General features: G+C 44.3%; 1 protein-coding gene and 1 non-coding gene across 4 annotated transcripts in view; both read left to right on the top strand.

Annotated features, from left to right (window-relative positions):
* The first annotated feature begins 1253 nt into the window (after nucleotides 1–1253).
* The window catches only part of LOC106582148 (cystathionine beta-synthase-like protein), a 26486-nt gene continuing 7958 nt past the window's right edge, over nucleotides 1254–19781 (top strand). The window contains exons 1-4 of one of the 3 annotated variants that reach the window (XM_014164931.3): nucleotides 1254–2892; nucleotides 12664–13026; nucleotides 17715–17821; nucleotides 19658–19781. The exon at nucleotides 19658–19781 is cut by the window's right edge and continues 11 nt beyond it. In XM_014164931.3, the coding sequence (XP_014020406.2) occupies nucleotides 12671–13026; nucleotides 17715–17821; nucleotides 19658–19781 (587 nt within the window). In that variant the 5' untranslated portion in view covers nucleotides 1254–2892; nucleotides 12664–12670. Of the gene's footprint in view, nucleotides 2893–4399; nucleotides 4653–12663; nucleotides 13027–14650; nucleotides 15716–17714; nucleotides 17822–19657 lie in introns of those variants that run through there. The other 2 variants (XM_014164933.3, XM_082967082.1) reach the window with 2 other exon arrangements.
* trnav-uac (transfer RNA valine (anticodon UAC)) lies at nucleotides 12473–12544 on the top strand. Its single transcript has one exon. It is a non-coding gene; the product is annotated as a tRNA-Val (tRNA).

The raw sequence follows: 19781 nt of genomic DNA, 5'->3' as shown, positions 1-19781 counted from the left end.
TGGCCCATTCCTCCTGACAGAGCTGGTGTAACTGAGTCAGGTTTGTAGGGCTCCTTACTCACACACGCTTTTTCAGTTCTACCTACAAATTTTCTATAGGATTGAGGTCAGGGCTTTGTGATGCTTCACGGTTGGGATGGTGTTCTTCAGCTTGCAAGCCTCCCCCTTTTTCCTCCAAACATAATGATGGTCATTATGGCCAAACAGTTCTATTGTTGTTTCATCAGACCAGAGGACATTTCTCCAAAAAGTGCGATCTTTGTCCCCATGTGCAGTTGCAAACCGTAGTCTGGCTTTTTATGGCGGTTTTGGAGCAGTGGCTTCTTCCTTGTTGAGCGGCCTTTCAGGTTATGTCGATATAGGACTAGTTTTACTGTGGATATAGATACTTTTGTACCTGTTTCCTCCAGCATCTTCACAAGGTTTTTTGCTGTTGTTCTGGGATTGATTTGCACTTTTCGCACCAAAGTACGTTGATCTCTAGGAGACAGAACACATCTCCTTCCTGAGTGGTAAGACAGCTGCGTGGTCCCATGGTGTTTATACTTGCGTACTATTGTTTGTACAGATGAACGTGGTACCTTCAGGCGTTTGGAAACAGCTCCAAGGATGAACCAGACTTGTGGAGGTCTACAATTTTGGGCTGATTTCTTTTGATTTTCCCATGATGTCAAGCAAAAAGGCACTGAGTTTGAAGGTAGGCCTTGAAATACATCCACAGGTACACCTCCAATTGACTCAAATGATATCAATTAGCCTATCAGAAGTTTCTAAAGCCATTCCATCATTTTCTGGAATTTTCCAAGCTGTTTAAAGGCACAGTCAACTTAGTGTATGTAAACATCTGACCCACTGGAATTGTGATACAGTGAAATAATCTGTCTGTAAACAATTGTTGGAAAAATTACTTGTGTCATGCACAAAGTAGATGTCCTAACCGACTTGCCAAAACTATAGTTTGTTAACAAGAAATGTGTGGAGTGGTTGAAAAACAAGTTTTAATGACTCCAACCTAAGTGTATGTAAACTTCCGACTTCAACTGTAAGTAGGACACGTGACATCCGGGCAACTTTGAGAAAAAACACTTTATACCGGAGTTATCACAAGATGGCTATACAAATTCATGCAATGAGGCTAATAGCATTGCATCTCTCTCCTTTGAATACAGGCGGTTGATGTCAACAACCCCCATCAAAAAAAATTAATAATAATGAGATGTATCCACCAATCCAAAGAACGGATAGGCGGGAGCGAGACAGCCCGCAGTGCCGCTTTGTGGACAACGACTACTATTGTTCCAGCGGAGAGACATGTATCGTGTCAATATATTCATAATCTTTGTTAAAGGTAATATGCAGAATCGCTACGCCATTTTCTGGTTGCTAAAATTCAAATAGTTTCTCTAATTTCAATTAATTTGACAAAACAAGCAACGTATTGGCCTAGTGTAAAGAATCATTGTACCATCTATACCGCTGTGAAGTATATTTTCAATAACCCAAAGGGTGCATTTGTAAATTCACTCTGGCTATCTACTCCAATTTCAGAGCACTCTCCTCTGTGCGCTCTCTGAGCGCAGAATAACTGTGGAATTTACAAATGCGCAACACCCATTGAGGGTGAGTTCGTAAATTGTGCCTGAGTGCGCTCAGAGTATGCTCTGGGGTTCGTAAATTCAGAGCATTGTAAGATTGTCCATTCTTAAATTCAGAGGGTTCGCTCTCGGAGCGTTCAGTGCACACTGGACGCTCTGGCCAAGGAGTAGGGTTGATCCGAGCTCACAACAGCAGTGAAGCACTCAAGCTAACTGGCTAAAGTTGGCTAGCTTGCTAGCAACTTCCAGACACAAATGAGAGAACACCTCACTCTGACCATTTTACTCACCTTAGCAGAGCTGGCTTTGGTGACTGTAACTGTGCTGCTTGCAACAATTGAATTACGTTTTCCCCCCAACTTTTACTGGCATTGGCCATATTCAACGGGTGTTAAGCGTTCGTAACTTAATCAGTTATTCTACGCTCTGGCACATTTAGACGAGAGTGCTCTGATATCGCAGTAGATAGACAGAGTGAACTTACCAACACACCCAAAATAATGTATTTACAAAACCAAAAGTAAAAGACACAAAAACGAAATGTAAGAAAGGGAAGCATAGAAATAGCTCACATAGAACAAATCTACCGCTTCTTAGACTTGCCTTCAACGAGATTGACATATCTATAACTCACATTTCTATGTGCATTTGGTCAGTCTCCCAGAAAGTTACATATTGCAGCTTTAAATATTGTATTAATCAAATGTAAAAAAAATACAAAAAAAATGTCATATTAAAATATATCACATTACACATTTAGTAATGGCAGAATGATATTTTGACTTCATGCTTAGTAACACTTTTATATGACTTAAGTACATTATTTTATCAATAGGAGCGGGGAAAAAGGTGCTTGTTGTTGTGCATTGATAAGCACACCAAAGCACAACAATGTCTGCATTAATGATAAGTAATCAAATATAGGTGGCACTTCTAAAAGCCTTTTTCACACAATAGCTGCTGAATTTGCGACATAACTTTTCTTTAATTTTGATCAGTAACAAGTAGAGTTGCAAAGGGTCATAAATTTGCCAAAAATTTTCCATGGGAAGTTAAGCCCGGGAATTTGGAGAATTCTGCTTAAATTCATCAAAAAAGTTAGCTTATAACAGTGAACCTTTTTGTGGGATACACATAAGGCAATTCTAGGTCTCGTGGCATATTTTGGTTCAATGGAATTGCAACCCTCTGCATGCACAGTGCATTCTTCCATCACATGTGCAGTGCACTCCTCCATCACATGTACAGCTGATTCTCAAGATCTTGCTCACATGAGCCAAGGACTACATGCTTTCTGGTAAGTTTGATTACAATACTAGGTGGGGTGAATATATTTTATATGACATACATTATTTTTTGTTGACTAGTAAATAGTAGCCTACAGCAAAGTGTGTTTAAATCATTTCTAACTTGTTAACAATTTCTGCTAGTTCATTTTTGCTACCATGTGGGTTTTAGCTTGCTTGAGTTTGCTAACTGAGGAGTGTTAATTCACCTCTTTCCATACATGTTTAATTTTAAAACATTTATTTTACAATGAAGTTGTTTAATCTAACTGCTTAACAATTTATCTGAACATGGAATTGTATTTGTTTTTTTTGCAATTTTTTTCCTCGTCTTTACAAGAAAATGACACGCAATTGCTCAAGCAATTTCTCCAACTGTCAACACATTCAAATGAATAGAGGACATCTACCTGGAGACGCGTTGGTTGGGAATTGTGTGGAGGTGCGCGTTCGTGTGTGTGGTTTCAGAGCTGCGTACCTACTGTATGTCACAATGGGACAGCGAACTATCGTGTCTCAGCATCTGTGGACTATGATTTACGCTTTAGGAGCAGGAGGACTAGCACTATCCACCGTTATAGTACGGATGAAGCCTGAGCTGGAATGTGAAGCTGAAGCTGGTTAGCCTTAGAAAATGTCTGTGCTATCCGGGATCTTTGGGACATCCCTACCCCATTGAAGTAGAACTTTAAAATGGTTAAGGTTAGTTAAAGGTTATGGTTAAGGTTATAGTAAGGGTATGTGTTAAGGATAGGGTTTAAGGGAACGTCCCAAGGACCCTGGATAGTACTGACCAAAATCCTTTGTAGATCCAGGCAGAGATATTTTTGATTAGATGGGAAACTCCATTGGAAGGAGTAAATGGGAGTCAATTGGGCACTAGCTTGAAATCTCAACATTAACATGAATAACGTGAAGCTAAAACATTACAAATATTTTCCAGAGACGTGAGATAATTAACTTGTTCTCTGTAATATCATATAGCTTTGAAATCGTGACATTACATACTTAAAAGGAAAATAATAGGCAGGTTTCTCAACTCATGGTGCCTTTAATTATTATTATTTTTAATATAACCTTTATTTAACTAGGCAAGTCAGTTAAGAACAAATTCTTATTTAGAATGACCGCCTAAACATCTGGGACATCTGGGAACTCTGAAAAAAACAAAGTCAAGTTCATGGTCAGTGATCTTCAGGTCGGAGAGTCAGAGTTGTAAAAGGATGCCAGTGTTTCCAACTTGGAATTCAGAGTTGTATGACCGTTTAAAACGATTTTCCCAGTTGGAGATAGTTTTTTCCACGAGTTCCCAGTTGATTTGAACTCACTGAAGTCGGAAGTTGAAGATTTCCGAGTAGATATGAACAAGGCATCGTACCTTTTAAGAAACGATTACGTGACAATTCCCTTAGCAACTGAGTGACGCAGTATGACAACGGGAACACGATTGGTCTACAGTCTGCTGGGCGGAGCATTAATTTACCGATGGATTCTTATTTCCTCCTTTTCTAATATCTCTGGTAGATCCATCTTGCATCTTATGTGCGCAAAGGCCCTACAAATGTGTAAACTCTGATTGGACGAGCAAGAACGACAAAAGCACCCACTGTAGCCAATCAACGCACACACCAAACAAGTACACTCGAATCAGATTGGACCGTTGTCACTCTTGGGCTGCTGGCAATGCTCATATAGTCGCATTCTACGAAAGATCTTTGAAATTGGATCACATACCGGTACATCACCACTAGCTACCTTAATTGACTCAAAGGTGAGTGAACATCAATGTTACTACCAAAGAACGATATTAATAATCATATAATTTATATTTTTGAGTATTTTCTTGACTGATTCAGAACACTCCATCATTCCTCACGCGTGGCGCTTGAACATCATAGCGCTCTGTCTCTTTCCTACTTTTTCTAATCTATTACAGTGTTATGTTATAGGGTTCATTGATTGTGTGGTGTCATGTACAGTGACTTGACCATCTGAAACAATTGAGTGACATGAACGAGCATGATGAAATACAATTTACAGTAGCATCATCCGTCGCGCCAAGGTAGCCTACTGTAGCCAACGCGGACAATGGTGGAGTCATATTACGCTGGTTTGGGATGAACCGGGCAATGTCCCGTCAAGTCATCGGGCGAATGTGGGGCGGGAGGAGCGCCTATCTCATATGGTAATCTGCGCCGATTGGTCATGGTGTCAACATGGCAGAATGGTGCATCGTCCAGAAACATACAACATCTCTTTTCCATGAAATAAATGTTGACTCTTCAAACTAGTTTTCATTGGGAAGGCAGATAAATCATTTTTTTTTCAAAAGCAATCACTTTTGTTTTTAGGCGTCTTCTCTATCGGCCAGAGTGGAGCACCTGGCTCACGACCGGGACCCATTCCTGTTCCAAAACTAATGCAATCACTTTTAACCCGGTGTAAACTCCTCCCACTAGGGTAACCCGGGCCAGATAAACGAACCTCCTCAGTGTAAAATGCGGCGATTGCATCATCTATCTCATAAACATTTTGTAGCCTAACAAAAAGTATAATTTGACATGCTGGTGAATGGAAGATGTATGGCATTTAGTAGCCTACGACGGAAGGGAAAAAAGTGTTGCTTACAATAGAAAGGAGACATAATAGCAGCTATCAATTTGATGTCAGAATTTATCTTTAGATCTAATGTTACTTAAGTGTTTTTTAATAGTTTAGTCTGTATAACGGTGTAGGTTCCGTCCCTCTCTTCGCCCCAACCCGGGCTCGAACCAGGGACCCTTGCACACATCAACAACTGACACCCCACGAAGCAACGTTACCCATCGCGCCACAAAAGCCACGGCCCTTGTGACGCAAGGGGAAACCCTACTTCAAGTCTCAGAGCGAGTGACGTCACCGATTGAACTGCTACTAGCGCACACCACCGCTAACTAACTAGCCATTTCACATCGGTTACACTCACCCCCCCCTTTGACCTCCTCCTTTTCCGCAGCAACCAATGATCCGGGTCAACAGCATCAACGTAACAGTGTAGGTTCTGTCCCTCTCTTCGCCCCAACCCAGGCTCAAACCAGGGACCCTTGCACACATCAACAACTGACACCCACCGAAGCATCGTTACCCATCGCGCCACAAGAGCCACGGCCCTTGCAACACAAGGGGAAACCCTACTTCAGGTCTCAGAGTGAGTGACGTCTCTGATTGAAATGCTATAAGCGCACCACCGCTAACTAACTAGCCATTTCACATCGGTCACATCGGGGTGTCAGTTGTTGATGTGTGCAAGGGTCCCTGGTTCGAGCCCGGGTTGGGGCGAAGAGAGGGACGGAACCTACACTGTTACATCTGCACAGGTTTGTCTGTGCACTTTTTATTACAGGTTTGTCTGTCCACTTTATCTAATGCTGAATAGATGACTGACACTTGAACAGATTGACACTAAACCTATAATCAATAACTAGAATCATAAATGGTATGGCAACTGCTTGGCCTCTGACCGCAAGGCACTACAGAGGGTAGTGTGTACGGCCCAGTACATCACTGGGGCCAAGCTTCCTGTCATCCAGGACCTCTATACCAGGCGGTGTCAGAGGAAAGCCCTAAAAATGACCAAAGACTCCAGCCACCCTAGTCATAGACTGTTCTCTCTGCTACCGCACGGCAAGCAGTACCGGATCGCCAAGTCTAGGTCCAAAAAGGCTTTTTAACAGCTTCTACCCACAAGCCATAAGACTCCTGAACAACTAATTCAATTGTTACCCGGACAAATTAGCATTGACCCACCCCCCACCTCCATTTTTACGGTGCTGCTACTTTCTGTTTATTATCTATGCCTAGCCACTTTACCTCTACCTACATGTACATATTACCTCGACTAACCTGTGCCCACACTCACTGATGCTGTACCGGTACCCCCTATATATATATAGTCTCGCTACTGTTATTTTAAAAACATATATTTTTTTTTACTTCAGTTTAATTAGTAAATACTTTCTTAACACAAATTTTTCTTAAAACTGCATTGTTGGGTAAGGGCTTATAAGTAAGCATTTCACAGTAAGGTCTACATCTGTTGTATTCGGCGCATGTGACAAATACAATTTGATTAGATTTTTTGAAATATGTATACACTATTAAATCAGTACTGGCTAGATAGTGTAGCCTTTAATTGCAAAACATTTTACATTTGCAAATGGTATATTGGATTGTGGGAAATGACGTGCTTTAAATCCCACTGTGTAGACTGATGTAAGACCAGTGCATTCTGGTTTTGCCTTTAGATAGTAGTTCTCCCTTTATAGGATAAATGTAGGAAAACATAATTTTTTAAATGATCCAATATAGCTGGCAGACTAAATTACTATTCATTGAGGCTAAATTCACAATCTGGCACTCATACCATCAGGGCCACCTAATCATCCCCAGCTTCCAATTGGCTCATTCATCTCCCCTCCTCTCCCCTGTATCTATTCCCCAGGTCATTGCTGTAAATGAGAATGTGTTCAGTCAACTTTCCTGGTAAAATAAGGGTTAAATAAGTACAAGAAAAAACTAATATGATCCTTGGAAAAATGTGTAAGACATCATTTAGTCTGTCAGAAAGCCCTATCAGTTTACCTATAGCAGGGATGGGCAACTGGTGGCCCCCCGTTTGTAGGCCACAGATCAATTCTCTTCGCATTCAAGAGGGGGACTGCTAAAATGTTTTGCTTGCAAGTAGAGAGTGGGCAGGGCACTCAACAAAATGTACCCTAGGTCCCCCAAAAGGCTAGGACCGGCTCTGACTTCATGTTTGGGTATGGATGGATGGATGGGTACGCAGACCCGCAATCCACTGCGGCCCCTCAATGATGAATTCAGATTTTTTTTGTGGCCCAGAACCATTCAAAGTTTCCCATCCCTGACCTATAGATAGGCTATTCTAAAGTGGTACAGTTCTCCGAGACCTCACTGTTTACGCATTGTGTTCAATACATATTTTCCCAGTCGGAGCCCAGTTGTCTTGAACGCACTGAATTGTGAGATTTCCGAGTTTCCAGTTGTTTTGAACACAGCAGAAGTCATGCTGGTTGGACAACATGGCCAATGTATTCAACCTTTTCTGCTCCATGGTGTTGCGTGTGAATTTTTATGCTTTTAAGCTTGGAAAAGAGACCCTATCAGACAGATGTTTTAAATCCTTAAACCCAGACTTGGATCACACACCCTCTCCACTGAATAGGTGGCAGGGGAGCAAGCTCTGTACTGGTGGTGCCCCGATCCCGCAGCTGAATCAACTTTAGGAGACGGCCCTGGCACTTGCTTGACTTTCTTGGGTGCCCTGAAGCCTTCTTCTCAACAATTGAACCGCTCTCCTTGAAGTTCTTGATGATCCGATAAATGGTTGATTTAGGTGCAATCTTACTGGCAGCAATAACCTTTCCTGTTGAAGCCCTTTTTGTGCAAAGCAATGATGACGGCACGTGTTTCCTTGGTGGTAACCATGGTTGACAGAGGAAGAACAATGATTCCAAGCACCACCCTCCTTTTGAAGCTTCCAGTCTGTTATTCGAACTCAGTCAGCATGACAGATTGATCTCCAGCCTTGTCCTCGTCAACACTCACACCTGTGTTAACGAGATAATCACTGACATGATGCCAGCTGGTCCTTTTGTGGCAGGGCTGAAATGCAGTGGAAATGTTTTTTGGGGGATTCAGTTCATTTGCACGGCAGAGGGACTTTGCAATTAATTGCAATTCATCTGATCACTCTTCATAACATTCGGGAGTATATGCAAATTGCCATCATACAAACTGAGGCAGCAGAGCTGGTGAAAATTAATATTTGTGTCATTCTCAAATCTTTTGGCCACGACTGTACATTAAAATATTATGGATAAGAGCAAGAATGTTTTTATTTGTCAAAACTGCAGTTGATCTTTGATCATCATGTCACCAGAATAAGACAGAATAAGACTCAACATTTATTGGAAAGGAGCATCAAGCTCATACCATTCACTTTCACCACCATGTGAAGTTCATCATCATTTATTTAATCTGTAGCCTAATTTAAGTTGCATGGTTTCCTGAGTGGTAGTGGGAGGACCCCACACCATGTCATCGGGTGACTTCAAGTTTACTTCGATATGATGGTTATTATATCCATATTTGCCCATAAAGGCATTTCCACCCCTATTTATAGCATAATACATTTTACAGACACAAAAATAATCACCATATAATAGGTTATGCTCAGCCAGGCAGAGGAGAAGCTGCTGTGTTCTGTTTGTTAACAACTTAACCAGCAGCTTTGGTAGGCTACTTATGTTTAAACCAAACGCTTTCAGTGCCGTTGTACTCGCAGGAAAAGATGTCGGACCACTGTCCAGTGATAATAGATATTTAATTGAGTTGTTTACCCACACAATCTGACATTTTAAAGGCCCAGTGCAGTCAAAACATGATTTCTCTGTGTTTTATATCTATTTTCACACTATGAAGTTGGAATAATACTGTGAAATCGTGATAAGTGTTTAGTGTAAGAGCTGAATGAAAAGAACGCCTGAAATTTCAGCCTGTTTTGGTGGGATGGAGTTTTGGCCTTCCATGGTGACATCACCATGCGGTAGTTTAGTTAATAGACCAATAAGAACGCGTTCCAAACCTCTCTGCCAAACCTCTCCACTCAGACCACTCGTAGACAGTCCTTCTTGCTTGAGAAATTGCCCTTTGCTAAGAAGCTATTTTTGTTTCTTTTTGACAATTTTAATTCAAAACAATCACAGTAAGGTTCTTTGCACTCTGGGAGGTGGACACTGTGGGGTTGTCAACTGTGATGGAGAGGTCTTGGAGCGGGCAGGCCTTTCCCAGGAGGAAGAGCAGCTCCATTTTGTTGAGCTTGAGGTGGTGGGTCGACATCCAAGCTGAGATATCTGCCAGACACGCAGAGATACGTGTCGCCACCTGGGTATCAGAAGGGGGGAAGGAGAAAGGTAGTGGAGTGTCATCCGCATAGCAGTGATAGGACAGACCATGTGAGGATATGATGGAGCCGAGTGACTTGGTGTATAGTGAGAAGAGGAGAAGGCCTAGAACCAAGGCCTCCTCCAACCCTAGGGGCTGAGTGGTTAGGGTTGGAGGAGAGGGAGATCATCAGGGTAGGGGCTGAGTGGCTAGGGTTGGAGGAGAGGGAGATCATCAGGGTAGGGGATGAGTGGGTAGGGTTGGAGGAGAGGGAGATCATCAGGGTAGGGGCTGAGTGGTTAGGGTTGGAGGAGAGGGAGATCATCAGGGTAGGGGCTGAGTGGCTAGGGTTGGAGGAGAGGGAGATCATCAGGGTAGGGGGAGAGGGCTAGGGTTGGAGGAGAGGGAGATCATCAGGGTAGGGATGAGTGGCTAGGGTTGGAGGAGAGGGAGATCATCAGGGTATGGGATGAGGGGTTGGAGGAGAGGGAGATCATCAGGGTAGGGGGAGAGGGCTAGGGTTGGAGGAGAGGGAGATCATCAGGGTAGGGGGAGAGGGCTAGGGTTGGAGGAGAGGGAGATCATCAGGGTATGGGATGAGGGGTTGGAGGAGAGGGAGATCATCAGGGTAGGGGCTGAGTGGCTAGGGTTGGAGGAGAGGGAGATCATCAGGGTAGGGGGAGAGGGCTAGGGTTGGAGGAGAGGGAGATCATCAGGGTATGGGATGAGGGGTTGGAGGAGAGGGAGATCATCAGGGTAGGGGCTGAGTGGCTAGGGTTGGAGGAGAGGGAGATCATCAGGGTAGGGGGAGAGGGCTAGGGTTGGAGGAGAGGGAGATCATCAGGGTATGGGATGAGGGGTTGGAGGAGAGGGAGATCATCAGGGTAGGGCTGAGTGGCTAGGGTTGGAGGAGAGGGAGATCATCAGGGTAGGGGGAGAGGGCTAGGGTTGGAGGAGAGGGAGATCATCAGGGTATGGGATGAGGGGTTGGAGGAGAGGGAGATCATCAGGGTAGGGCTGAGTGGCTAGGGTTGGAGGAGAGGGAGATCATCAGGGTAGGGGGAGAGGGCTAGGGTTGGAGGAGAGGGAGATCATCAGGGTATGGGATGAGGGGTTGGAGGAGAGGGAGATCATCAGGGTAGGGCTGAGTGGCTAGGGTTGGAGGAGAGGGAGATCATCAGGGTAGGGGCTGAGTGGCTATGGTTGGAGGAGAGGGAGATCATCAGGGTAGGGGCTGAGTGGCTAGGGTTGGAGGAGAGGGAGATCATCAGGGTAGGGGCTGAGTGGCTAGGGTTGGAGGAGAGGGAGATCATCAGGGTAGGGGGTGAGTGGCTAGGGTTGGAGGAGAGGGAGACAGAAAAGGGGAAAAAAAGTAGTGATCAGAGACCTGGAGGGGGGTTGTAATGAGATTAGTAGGAGAACACAGACCTGGAGGGGGTTGTAATGAGATTAGTAGGAGAACACAGACCTGGAGGGGGTTGTAATGAGATTAGTAGGAGAACACAGACCTGGAGGGGGTTGTAATGAGATTAGTAGGAGAACACAGACCTGGAGGGGGTTGTAATGAGATTAGTAGGAGAACACAGACCTGGAGGGGGTTGTAATGAGATTAGTAGGAGAACAGAGACCTGGAGGGGGGTTGTAATGAGATTAGTAGGAGAACACAGACCTGGAGGGGGGTTGTAATGAGATTAGTAGGAGAACACAGACCTGGAGGGGGTTGTAATGAGATTAGTAGGCGAACACAGACCTGGAGGGGGTTGTAATGAGATTAGTAGGCGATTGGGTGTTTGCAAGCTAAGAAAATGTTAAGTGCGTTGGGATCTGTACGAGATTATCTCGATTCATGAGTTTGAACTCCATCAATTTAGTAAGAATGTCTTACTTTCCTGGACCCTTTTACTTCATATGTGATTACTGATTATCACATATCATGGTCTGTCAGTCACGAGAGTAGGGATGTGAAGGCTTTTAAAACATTCAGAAATGCAAGAGCCTTAAAATGATACAGTTGAGTTTTGCTTGTTTTAGTGCTCTTGAATGTTAGTGCTCTTGAATACAGATGGCCAATCCAGTTGAGTATGAACAGAATGTACAAATGAACCCTGGACAGAGCATTGTTCCCCACATTGGACCTTTGTTTGGTCAAAGTTGCTGTACATTTTGTCCATTTTGACCTGTTAGGCTTTCTACACCATCGTTCCCACCTGCAATCCCTGAGAAGACTGCTATTTCAAAAGTACTTTGCTTATCTGTTCAAGCTGTACAGAAAGGGAGAGTTGTCATTGTTATCCAATAGAGTAATCAGGATAAGTCGTGTGTGTCTGTGTATGCAGAGCTAGGCTAATCGGACCTTTTAAAAGAGACCCACAGGCAGAGACCGAGGTTTCGTGCTTTACACTCTAGTCTCTGCAGTGCGTAGCCTATATAGGCAACCTGTGTGAAAGTCTGGGTTGCAGTGTGTAGGCCTGTTGGGGGAGCGTTCCATTCTCCCTGGCAGTATTCACCTGAACATATCTTGGCTTGTCCTTGTTATGTAAGGACAGGAATGGTAATAATGTATACATAAACGGAATGTAACCACATTGGGTGTGTTATTTTTCATAGATCTGCATATTAGCTGAGAAGGGTAGTACATTTTACTACGACTGTGGCTCAGTTGGTAGAGCATGGTGTTTACAACGCCAGGGTTGTGGGTTCGATTCCCACGGGGGACCAGTACGGAGAAAAAATTATGAAATGTATGCATTCACTACTGTAAGTCGCTCTGGATAAGAGCGTCTGCTAAATGACTAAAATCAAAAATGTCTCTTCTCCCTCCATCCTCTCTCTCTCAGGTGAGCCATGTCGTCGGTTCTCTCCAGCATAGACTCTGTGGGCGCCGTGCCCTCCGTCTGCCCCAACGCACAGGCCAACGGAGTGGCTGCCATTTTGAAAGGGGGGTCCAAGGTCAACGGAGAAGCCTTGTTGAACGTCCACAAGCTCTCCATGAATGGATCGGCTCAAGTGAACGGGGACGGTGCTGGCCATAAGGCCCAGAATGGGTCGGTCCATGTGAACGGGCTCGAGGGGGAGAACGATCTAGAGAGGACAGCCGCAGGCGTGGAGGAGAGGCAGTGGATCCGTCCCGACTTGCCCAGCAAATGCACTTGGAAACTGGGCGGGTCTTCCGTAGAGTCCCCTCACTGCCGCTCTGAACTGTGAGTCACATCTCCATAGCAGAACCAGAGTATTTCCACATTCTGCTGATCCTCCCTCCTCTTTGAACACATACAGTGCATTCGGAAACTATTCAGACCTGTTGACTTTTTCCACATTTAGTTACGTTACAGCCTTATTCTAAAATGGATAAAAACAAATGTTTTCCTCATCAATCTACACACAATACACCATAATGACAAAGCAAAAACTGTTTTTTAGAAATTGTATTCAAAATAAGAAACTGAAATATGACATTTACATAAGGATTCAGACCATTTACTCAGTACTTTGTTAAAGCACCTTTGGCAGCGATTACAGGCTAAAGTCTTCTTAGGTATGACGCTACAAGCTTGGCACACCTGTATTTGGGGAGTTTCTCCCATTCTTCTCTGCAGATCCTCTCAAACTCTGTCAGGTTGGATGGGGAGCATCGTTACACAGCTATTTTCAGGTCTCTCCAGAGATGTTCAATCGGGTTCAAGTCCAGGCTCTGGCTGGGCCACTCAAGGACATTCAGAGACTTGTCCCGAAGCCACTCCTGTGTTGTCTTAACTGCGTGCTTAGGGTCGTTGTCCTGTTGAAAGGTGAACCTTCGCCCCAGTCTGAGGTCCTGAGCACTCTGGAAGCAGGTTTTCATCAAGGATCTCTCTGTACTTTGCTCCGTTCATCTTTCTCTCAATCCTAACTAGTCTCCCAGTCCCTGCCGCTGAATTCAATCCCCACAGCATGATGCTGCCACCACCATGCTTCACCGTAGGGATGGTGCCAGGTTTCCTCATGACGTGACGCTTGGCATTCAAGCCAAAGAGTTCAATCTTGGTTTCATCTGACCAGAGAATCTTGTTTGTCATGGTCTGAGTCCTTTAGGTGCCTTTTGGCCAAAGCGGGCTGTTATGTGCATTTTGCTGCGGAGATGCTTACGTCTGGCCACTCTACCATAAAGGCCTGATTGGTGGAGTGCTGCAGAGATGGTTGTCCTTCTGGAAAGTTCTCCCACCTCCACAAAGGAACTCTTGAGCTCTGTCAAAATGTGACAATTGGGTTCTTGGTCACCTCCCTGACCAAGGCCCTTCTCCCCCTCTTGCTCAGTTTGACCGGGCGCCCAGCTCTAAGAAGAGTCTTGGTGGTTCCAAACTTCTTCATTTATGAATGATGGAGGCCACTGTGTTCTTGGGGACCTTCAATGCTGCAGAAATGTTTTGGTACCCTTCCCCAGATATCGGAGGACTACAGACAATTCCTTCGACATCATGACTTGGTTTTTGCTCTGACATGCACTGTCAACTGTGGGACCTTATATAGACAGGTGTGTGCCTTTCCAAATCATGTCCAATCAATTGGATTTCCACAGGTGGACTCATATCAAGTTGTAGAAACATCTCAAGGATGATCAATGGAAACAGGATGCACCTGAGCTCAATTTTGAGTCTCATAGCAAAGGGTCTGAATATTTATGTAAATAAGGTATGTGTTTTATATTTTTAATACATTTGCAAACATTTCTATCAACCTGTTTTTGCTTTGTCATTATGGGGTATTGTGTGTAGATTGATGAGGATTTTTATTTTATTTAATCCATTTTAGAATAAGGCTGTAACGTAACAAAATATGGAAAAAGTCAAGGGGTCTGAGTACTTTCCGAATGCACTGTATAGTTTACATAGTTCCCTTACTCCACTAATTTCCCTTGCTTTGTAGCTAAGATATAGTCACCAGCTTGCTTCACTTGAACGGAGAAAAAAGAACCAAGATAGCCCAGCCCCTTGTGCTTTTATGTGTCTCATTTTGTTGAGCAACAACATTAAAAGCAGGATGTTGTTTTGACTTGCAAGAATTTGATATTTAGCCTGGCTCCATTTTCCTGCGTAATGACACACCTGAAAGGGCCAGAGCCACAGAGAGGACCCAGGAGTGAGGAAGGGTTGGGCAAAAGATGTTTGGTGTTTCACCATGACATAGCAATTTTAGGATTGTTTCCAGCAACACTGAAGTGAGCTGGCATTTTGGCCTAAGGAAAAGGGTATGTGCGTGTGCATTTCTCTGGCACAGTCTGGCTGTTTGACACTGTAGTCTCTCCACTCAATAAATATAAGTTGTTATTTATTTTTATTTTATTTCACCTTTATCTAACCAGGTAGGCTAGTTGAGAACAAGTTCTCATTTACAACTGCGACCTGGCCAAGATGAAGCATAGCAATTCGACACATACAACAACACAGTTACACATGGAATAAACAAAACATACAGTCAATAATACAGTAGAACAAAAGAAAACAAAAAGTCTATATACAGTGAGTGCAAATGAGGTAAGTTAAGGCAATAAATAGGCCATGGTGGCAAAGTAATTACAATATAGCAATTAAACACTGGAATGGTAAATGTGCAGAAGATGAATGTGCAAGTAGAGATACTGGGGTGCAAAGGAGCAAGATAAATAAATAAATACAGTATGGGGATGAGGTAGGTATATAGATGGACTGTTTACAGATGGGCATTGTGCAGTGATCTGTGAGCTGCTCTGACAGCTGGTGCTTAAAGCTAGTGAGGGAGATATGATTCTCCAGCTTCAGAGATTTTTGCAGTTCGTTCCAGTCATTGGCAGCAGAGAACTGGAAGGAAAGACGACCAAAGGAGGAATTGGCATTGGGGGTGACCAGAGAGATATACCTGCTGGAGCGCGTGTTACAGGTGGGTGCTGCTATGGTGACCAGTGAGCTGAGATAAGGCGGGGCTTTACCTAGCAGAGACTTGTAGATGACCTGTAGCCAGTGGGTTTGGCGACGGATATGTAATGAGGGCCAACCAACGAGAGCGTACAGTTCGCAATGGTGGGTAGTGTATGGGGCTTTGGTGACAAAACGGATGGCACTGTGATAGACTGCATCCAGTTTGTTGAGTAGGATGTTGGAGGCTATTTTATAGATGACATCACCGAAGTCGAGGATCGGTAGGATGGTCAGTTTTACGAGGATATGTTTGGCAGCATGAGTGAAGGATGCTTTGTTGCGATATAGGAAGCTGATTCTAGATTTAATTTTGGATTGGAGGTGCTTAATGTGAGTCTGGAAGGAGAGTTTACAGTCTAACCAGACACCTAGGTATTTGTAGTTGTCCACATATTCTAAGTCAGAACTGTCCAGAGTAGTGATGCTGGACGGGCAGGCAGGTGCGTGCAGCGATCGGTTGAAGAGCATTCATTTAGTTTTACTTGCGTTTAAGAGCAGTTGGAGGCCACGGAAGGAGAGTTGTTATATAAGTTATCAACAACTCAGTGCTGCCTGCCACATGCACAGGCGTGTTTGTCTCACTGACAAACAGAATCCATAGGCTACAGTACCATGTTACAAAACTCTGTCCCAAAGATTTCATGATACAGAGGTTACCCTGTTACAAAAGTAGCCAAATTACACAACTGTAACAACATTCAAGAAGATACACTACATGACCAAAGGTATGTGGACACCTGCTCGTCGAACATCTCATTCCAAAATCATGGGCATTAATATGGAGTTAGTTCCCCCTTTGCTGCTATAACATCCTCCACTTTTCTGGGAAGGCTTTCCACTAGACGTTGGAACATTGCTGCGGGGACTGATGTTGGGCGATGAAGCTTGGCTCGCAGTCAGCGTTCTAATTCATTCCAAAGGTGTTCGATGGGGTTGAGGTCAGGGCTCTGTGCAGGCCAGTCAAGTTCTTCCATACTGATCTCGACAAACCATTTCTGTATGGACCTCGCTTTGTGCATGGGGGCATTGTCATGCTGAAACAGGAAAGGGCCATCCCCAAACTGTTGTCACAAAGTTGGAAGCACAGAATCGTCTAGAATATCATTGTATGCCGTAGCGTTAAGATTTCCTTTCACTGGAACTAAGGGGCCCGGACCATGAAAAACAGCCCCAGACTATTATTCCTCCTTCACCAAACTTTACAGTTGGCATTATGCATTGGGGCAGGTAGTGTTCTCCTGGCATCCGCCAAACCCAGATTCGTCTGTCAGACTGCCAGATGGTGAAGCGTGATTCATCACTCCAGAGAACATGTTTCCACTTCTCTAGAGTCCAATGGCGGCAAGCTTTATACCACTCCAGCCGACGCTTGGCATTGCTCATGGTGATCTTAGGCTTGTGTGCGGCTGCTCGGCCATGGAAAACCATTTCATGAAACTCCTGACGAACAGTTCTTGTGTTGACGTTAGCAGTCCTGTTCTGTGAGCTTGTGTGGCTTACCACTTCGCGGCTGAGCCGTTGTTGCTCCTAAACGTTTCGTCTTCGCAATAACAGTACTTACAGTTGACCGGGGCAGCTCTAGCAGGCCAGAAGTATGACGAACTAACTTGTTGGAAAGGTAGCATCCTATGACGGTGCCACGTTGAAAGTCACTGAGCTCTTTAGTAAGGCCATTCTACTGCCAATGTTTGACTATGGAGATTGCATGGCAGAGTGCTCAATTTTATACACCTGTCAACAACAGGTGTGGCTGAAATAGCCGAATACACTAATTTGAAGTGGTGTCCACATACCTTTTTATATATAGTGTACTTTGGAGCAAATGTACCCATGTTTACAGAGCATTTGACAAATACAATTTCATTTCATTTGTTTTTGTTGCCTTTCCTTGGCTATTTGGGAATGATCCATGTTTTTTCTGTGTATATTAACTGAGTTTCCATCCCATACTCGCGTCTCAGGACTGAAGCCCCCAGCATTCTACCCAACATCCTCGGGAAGATCGGAGACACACCTCTGGTCCGCATGAACAAGATCCCCAAAGCCTTTGGCCTTAAGTGTGAACTCTGTGAGTATTTACACATGCACACACAGTCATGTTATGACACACACAGTCAACCTTGAAGGCATGACACACAGTCAACACACACAGCATGGCACCCACTTAGCATATTGACACTAGCCAAAAGACAACCAGATAAAGGCAATGTCTGTATTTGCACTTCCTTGTTTGTGTCAACATGATGGAAATACAGTAACTTATCTGGCTGTGTCATTTTTAACTCACATTTTCTGTTCCCCCCCCAAAAAACTGTGCAAGGGTGTTTGATTTACAAATTGTGGACGATCAGCTGTCTTCCCCAGAGCAGTTATATGTTTTAAAGCATAAATCCATAAATCCAGTAGTAGAGGACATGACAAAGAGGGAGGGATCGAGAGAGAGGAAGGAGCGAGGGTTAGGAGAAATGGAGAGAGGGAGAAGGAGAAAGAAATGGGTACATGGCAATGAAATAAAGACAGAGGGATAAAATAGAAGTGAGGGAGAATGAAATAATTGACCAAAGAAGAGTGCAAGAGCGAGGTAGAGGAGGCTCTCTAGACTCCTCCTGTAGTACAGTTTAGCTGTGAACGCTTACCCTTTATTATACTGTCATTACTTCAAAGTAAACATAAGGGTATCACATAGCCTCCTTGCCTGACATTACAGTCCACTAGGCTTCAGTGTATGATGGTAGGGGTCTTGTTTGAAGTAGGTTATTCCACTCTGGGTGGAGGGGGGTATGGTAACCGGAAAGACCCTCTGCTCTGTGGCAATCGGTGACCTTCTGAGGGCCACTGTAGCAAGGTGGGGTGGGAGGGGTGGCAGGAGAGGGGCGAGGTCTTGCATCAGGTGCCACTAGGCAGGATTGTGACGGTCACAAGGTTTGGGAAGTCTTGGGAAGTCAGGATGTCGATTCTGAGGGAAATGTTCCCGTCATTACCTAATAGCATCTGTTGTTCTTGTTAAAGACCAGTTATTCTGCACGGCGACTAGCTAGCTCAGACAGACCCTTGTTTTTTCTCTGATGAATTGGTACAGTTGACCAATGACCGGTAAAGTACAGTAATATTAGACATAATAATAGTGCCGTTTGGTACCACCCTCCATGTCGGGGATGTTTTGAGTTCACTGCATGGGAACCATGTCACGGTCCTCGGTCTAAATCCTTCCCCTCTCGCCAGTGTCTGTTTTTTATGGGCCTGATTGTTTAGAGTCAATCTCTGGTTGATTCACATGGCTTAGTGGGACAAAGAGGCCTGTTTCCATGGTACTTCCATGGATTTTCACGTGATTCAGATTTACTTTTTGGCTGTCCATAGTGGATTTGGGGCAGTTTGGAATCTGTGCCAATCGGCTATTGTACTTGTGTACGTGTGAAAGGGAGAGTGGGTGTGGTATGTGTGCGGACCTTTGGATGACCCCCCCCCCCCCCATTTTCCAAATCGGCTCATGGGGGCTCAGTCTCTTCCCATGATCCCCCCCTGCCTGGGGCAACTTCTACTGTAATCCCTTGTGTTGTTAAGGGGCTTTATAGTTAGCTTGTACATAGGGGGATTTTAGTTTCAGTCCTTTCTGTGCTATTAAAAGATCTTAAGTGTTTTCTAAATTGGTTTGTTTTGCACATATGTTGTTACGCTTAAGTAAACGGTAACATGAGCCAGCACAGTACATTTTCATTATTCAACATTTCCTCACACGTTACCACACTGTCTCTCTTTCTTTCTTTCTGTCGTGTGTGTGTGTGTGTGTGTGTGTGTGTGTGTGTGTGTGTGTGTGTGTGTGTGTGTGTGTGTGTGTGTGTGTGTGTGTGTGTGTGTGTGTGTGTGTGTGTGTGTGTGTGTGTGTGTGTGTGTGTGTGTGTAGTGGCCAAGTGTGAGTTCTTTAACGCAGGGGGAAGTGTGAAGGACCGTATCAGTCTAAGGATGGTGGAGGATGCAGAGAGAGATGGGATCCTCAAACCAGGAGACACCATCATCGAGCCCACCTC

The sequence above is a fragment of the Salmo salar genome, chromosome 21, assembly GCF_965601325.2.
Source record: "Salmo salar chromosome 21, fSalSal1, whole genome shotgun sequence".
Lineage (NCBI taxonomy): Eukaryota > Metazoa > Chordata > Actinopteri > Salmoniformes > Salmonidae > Salmo > Salmo salar.
The sequence above is the reverse complement of the archived record's forward strand: the minus strand, read 5'-3'. Positions and strand labels throughout refer to the sequence as shown.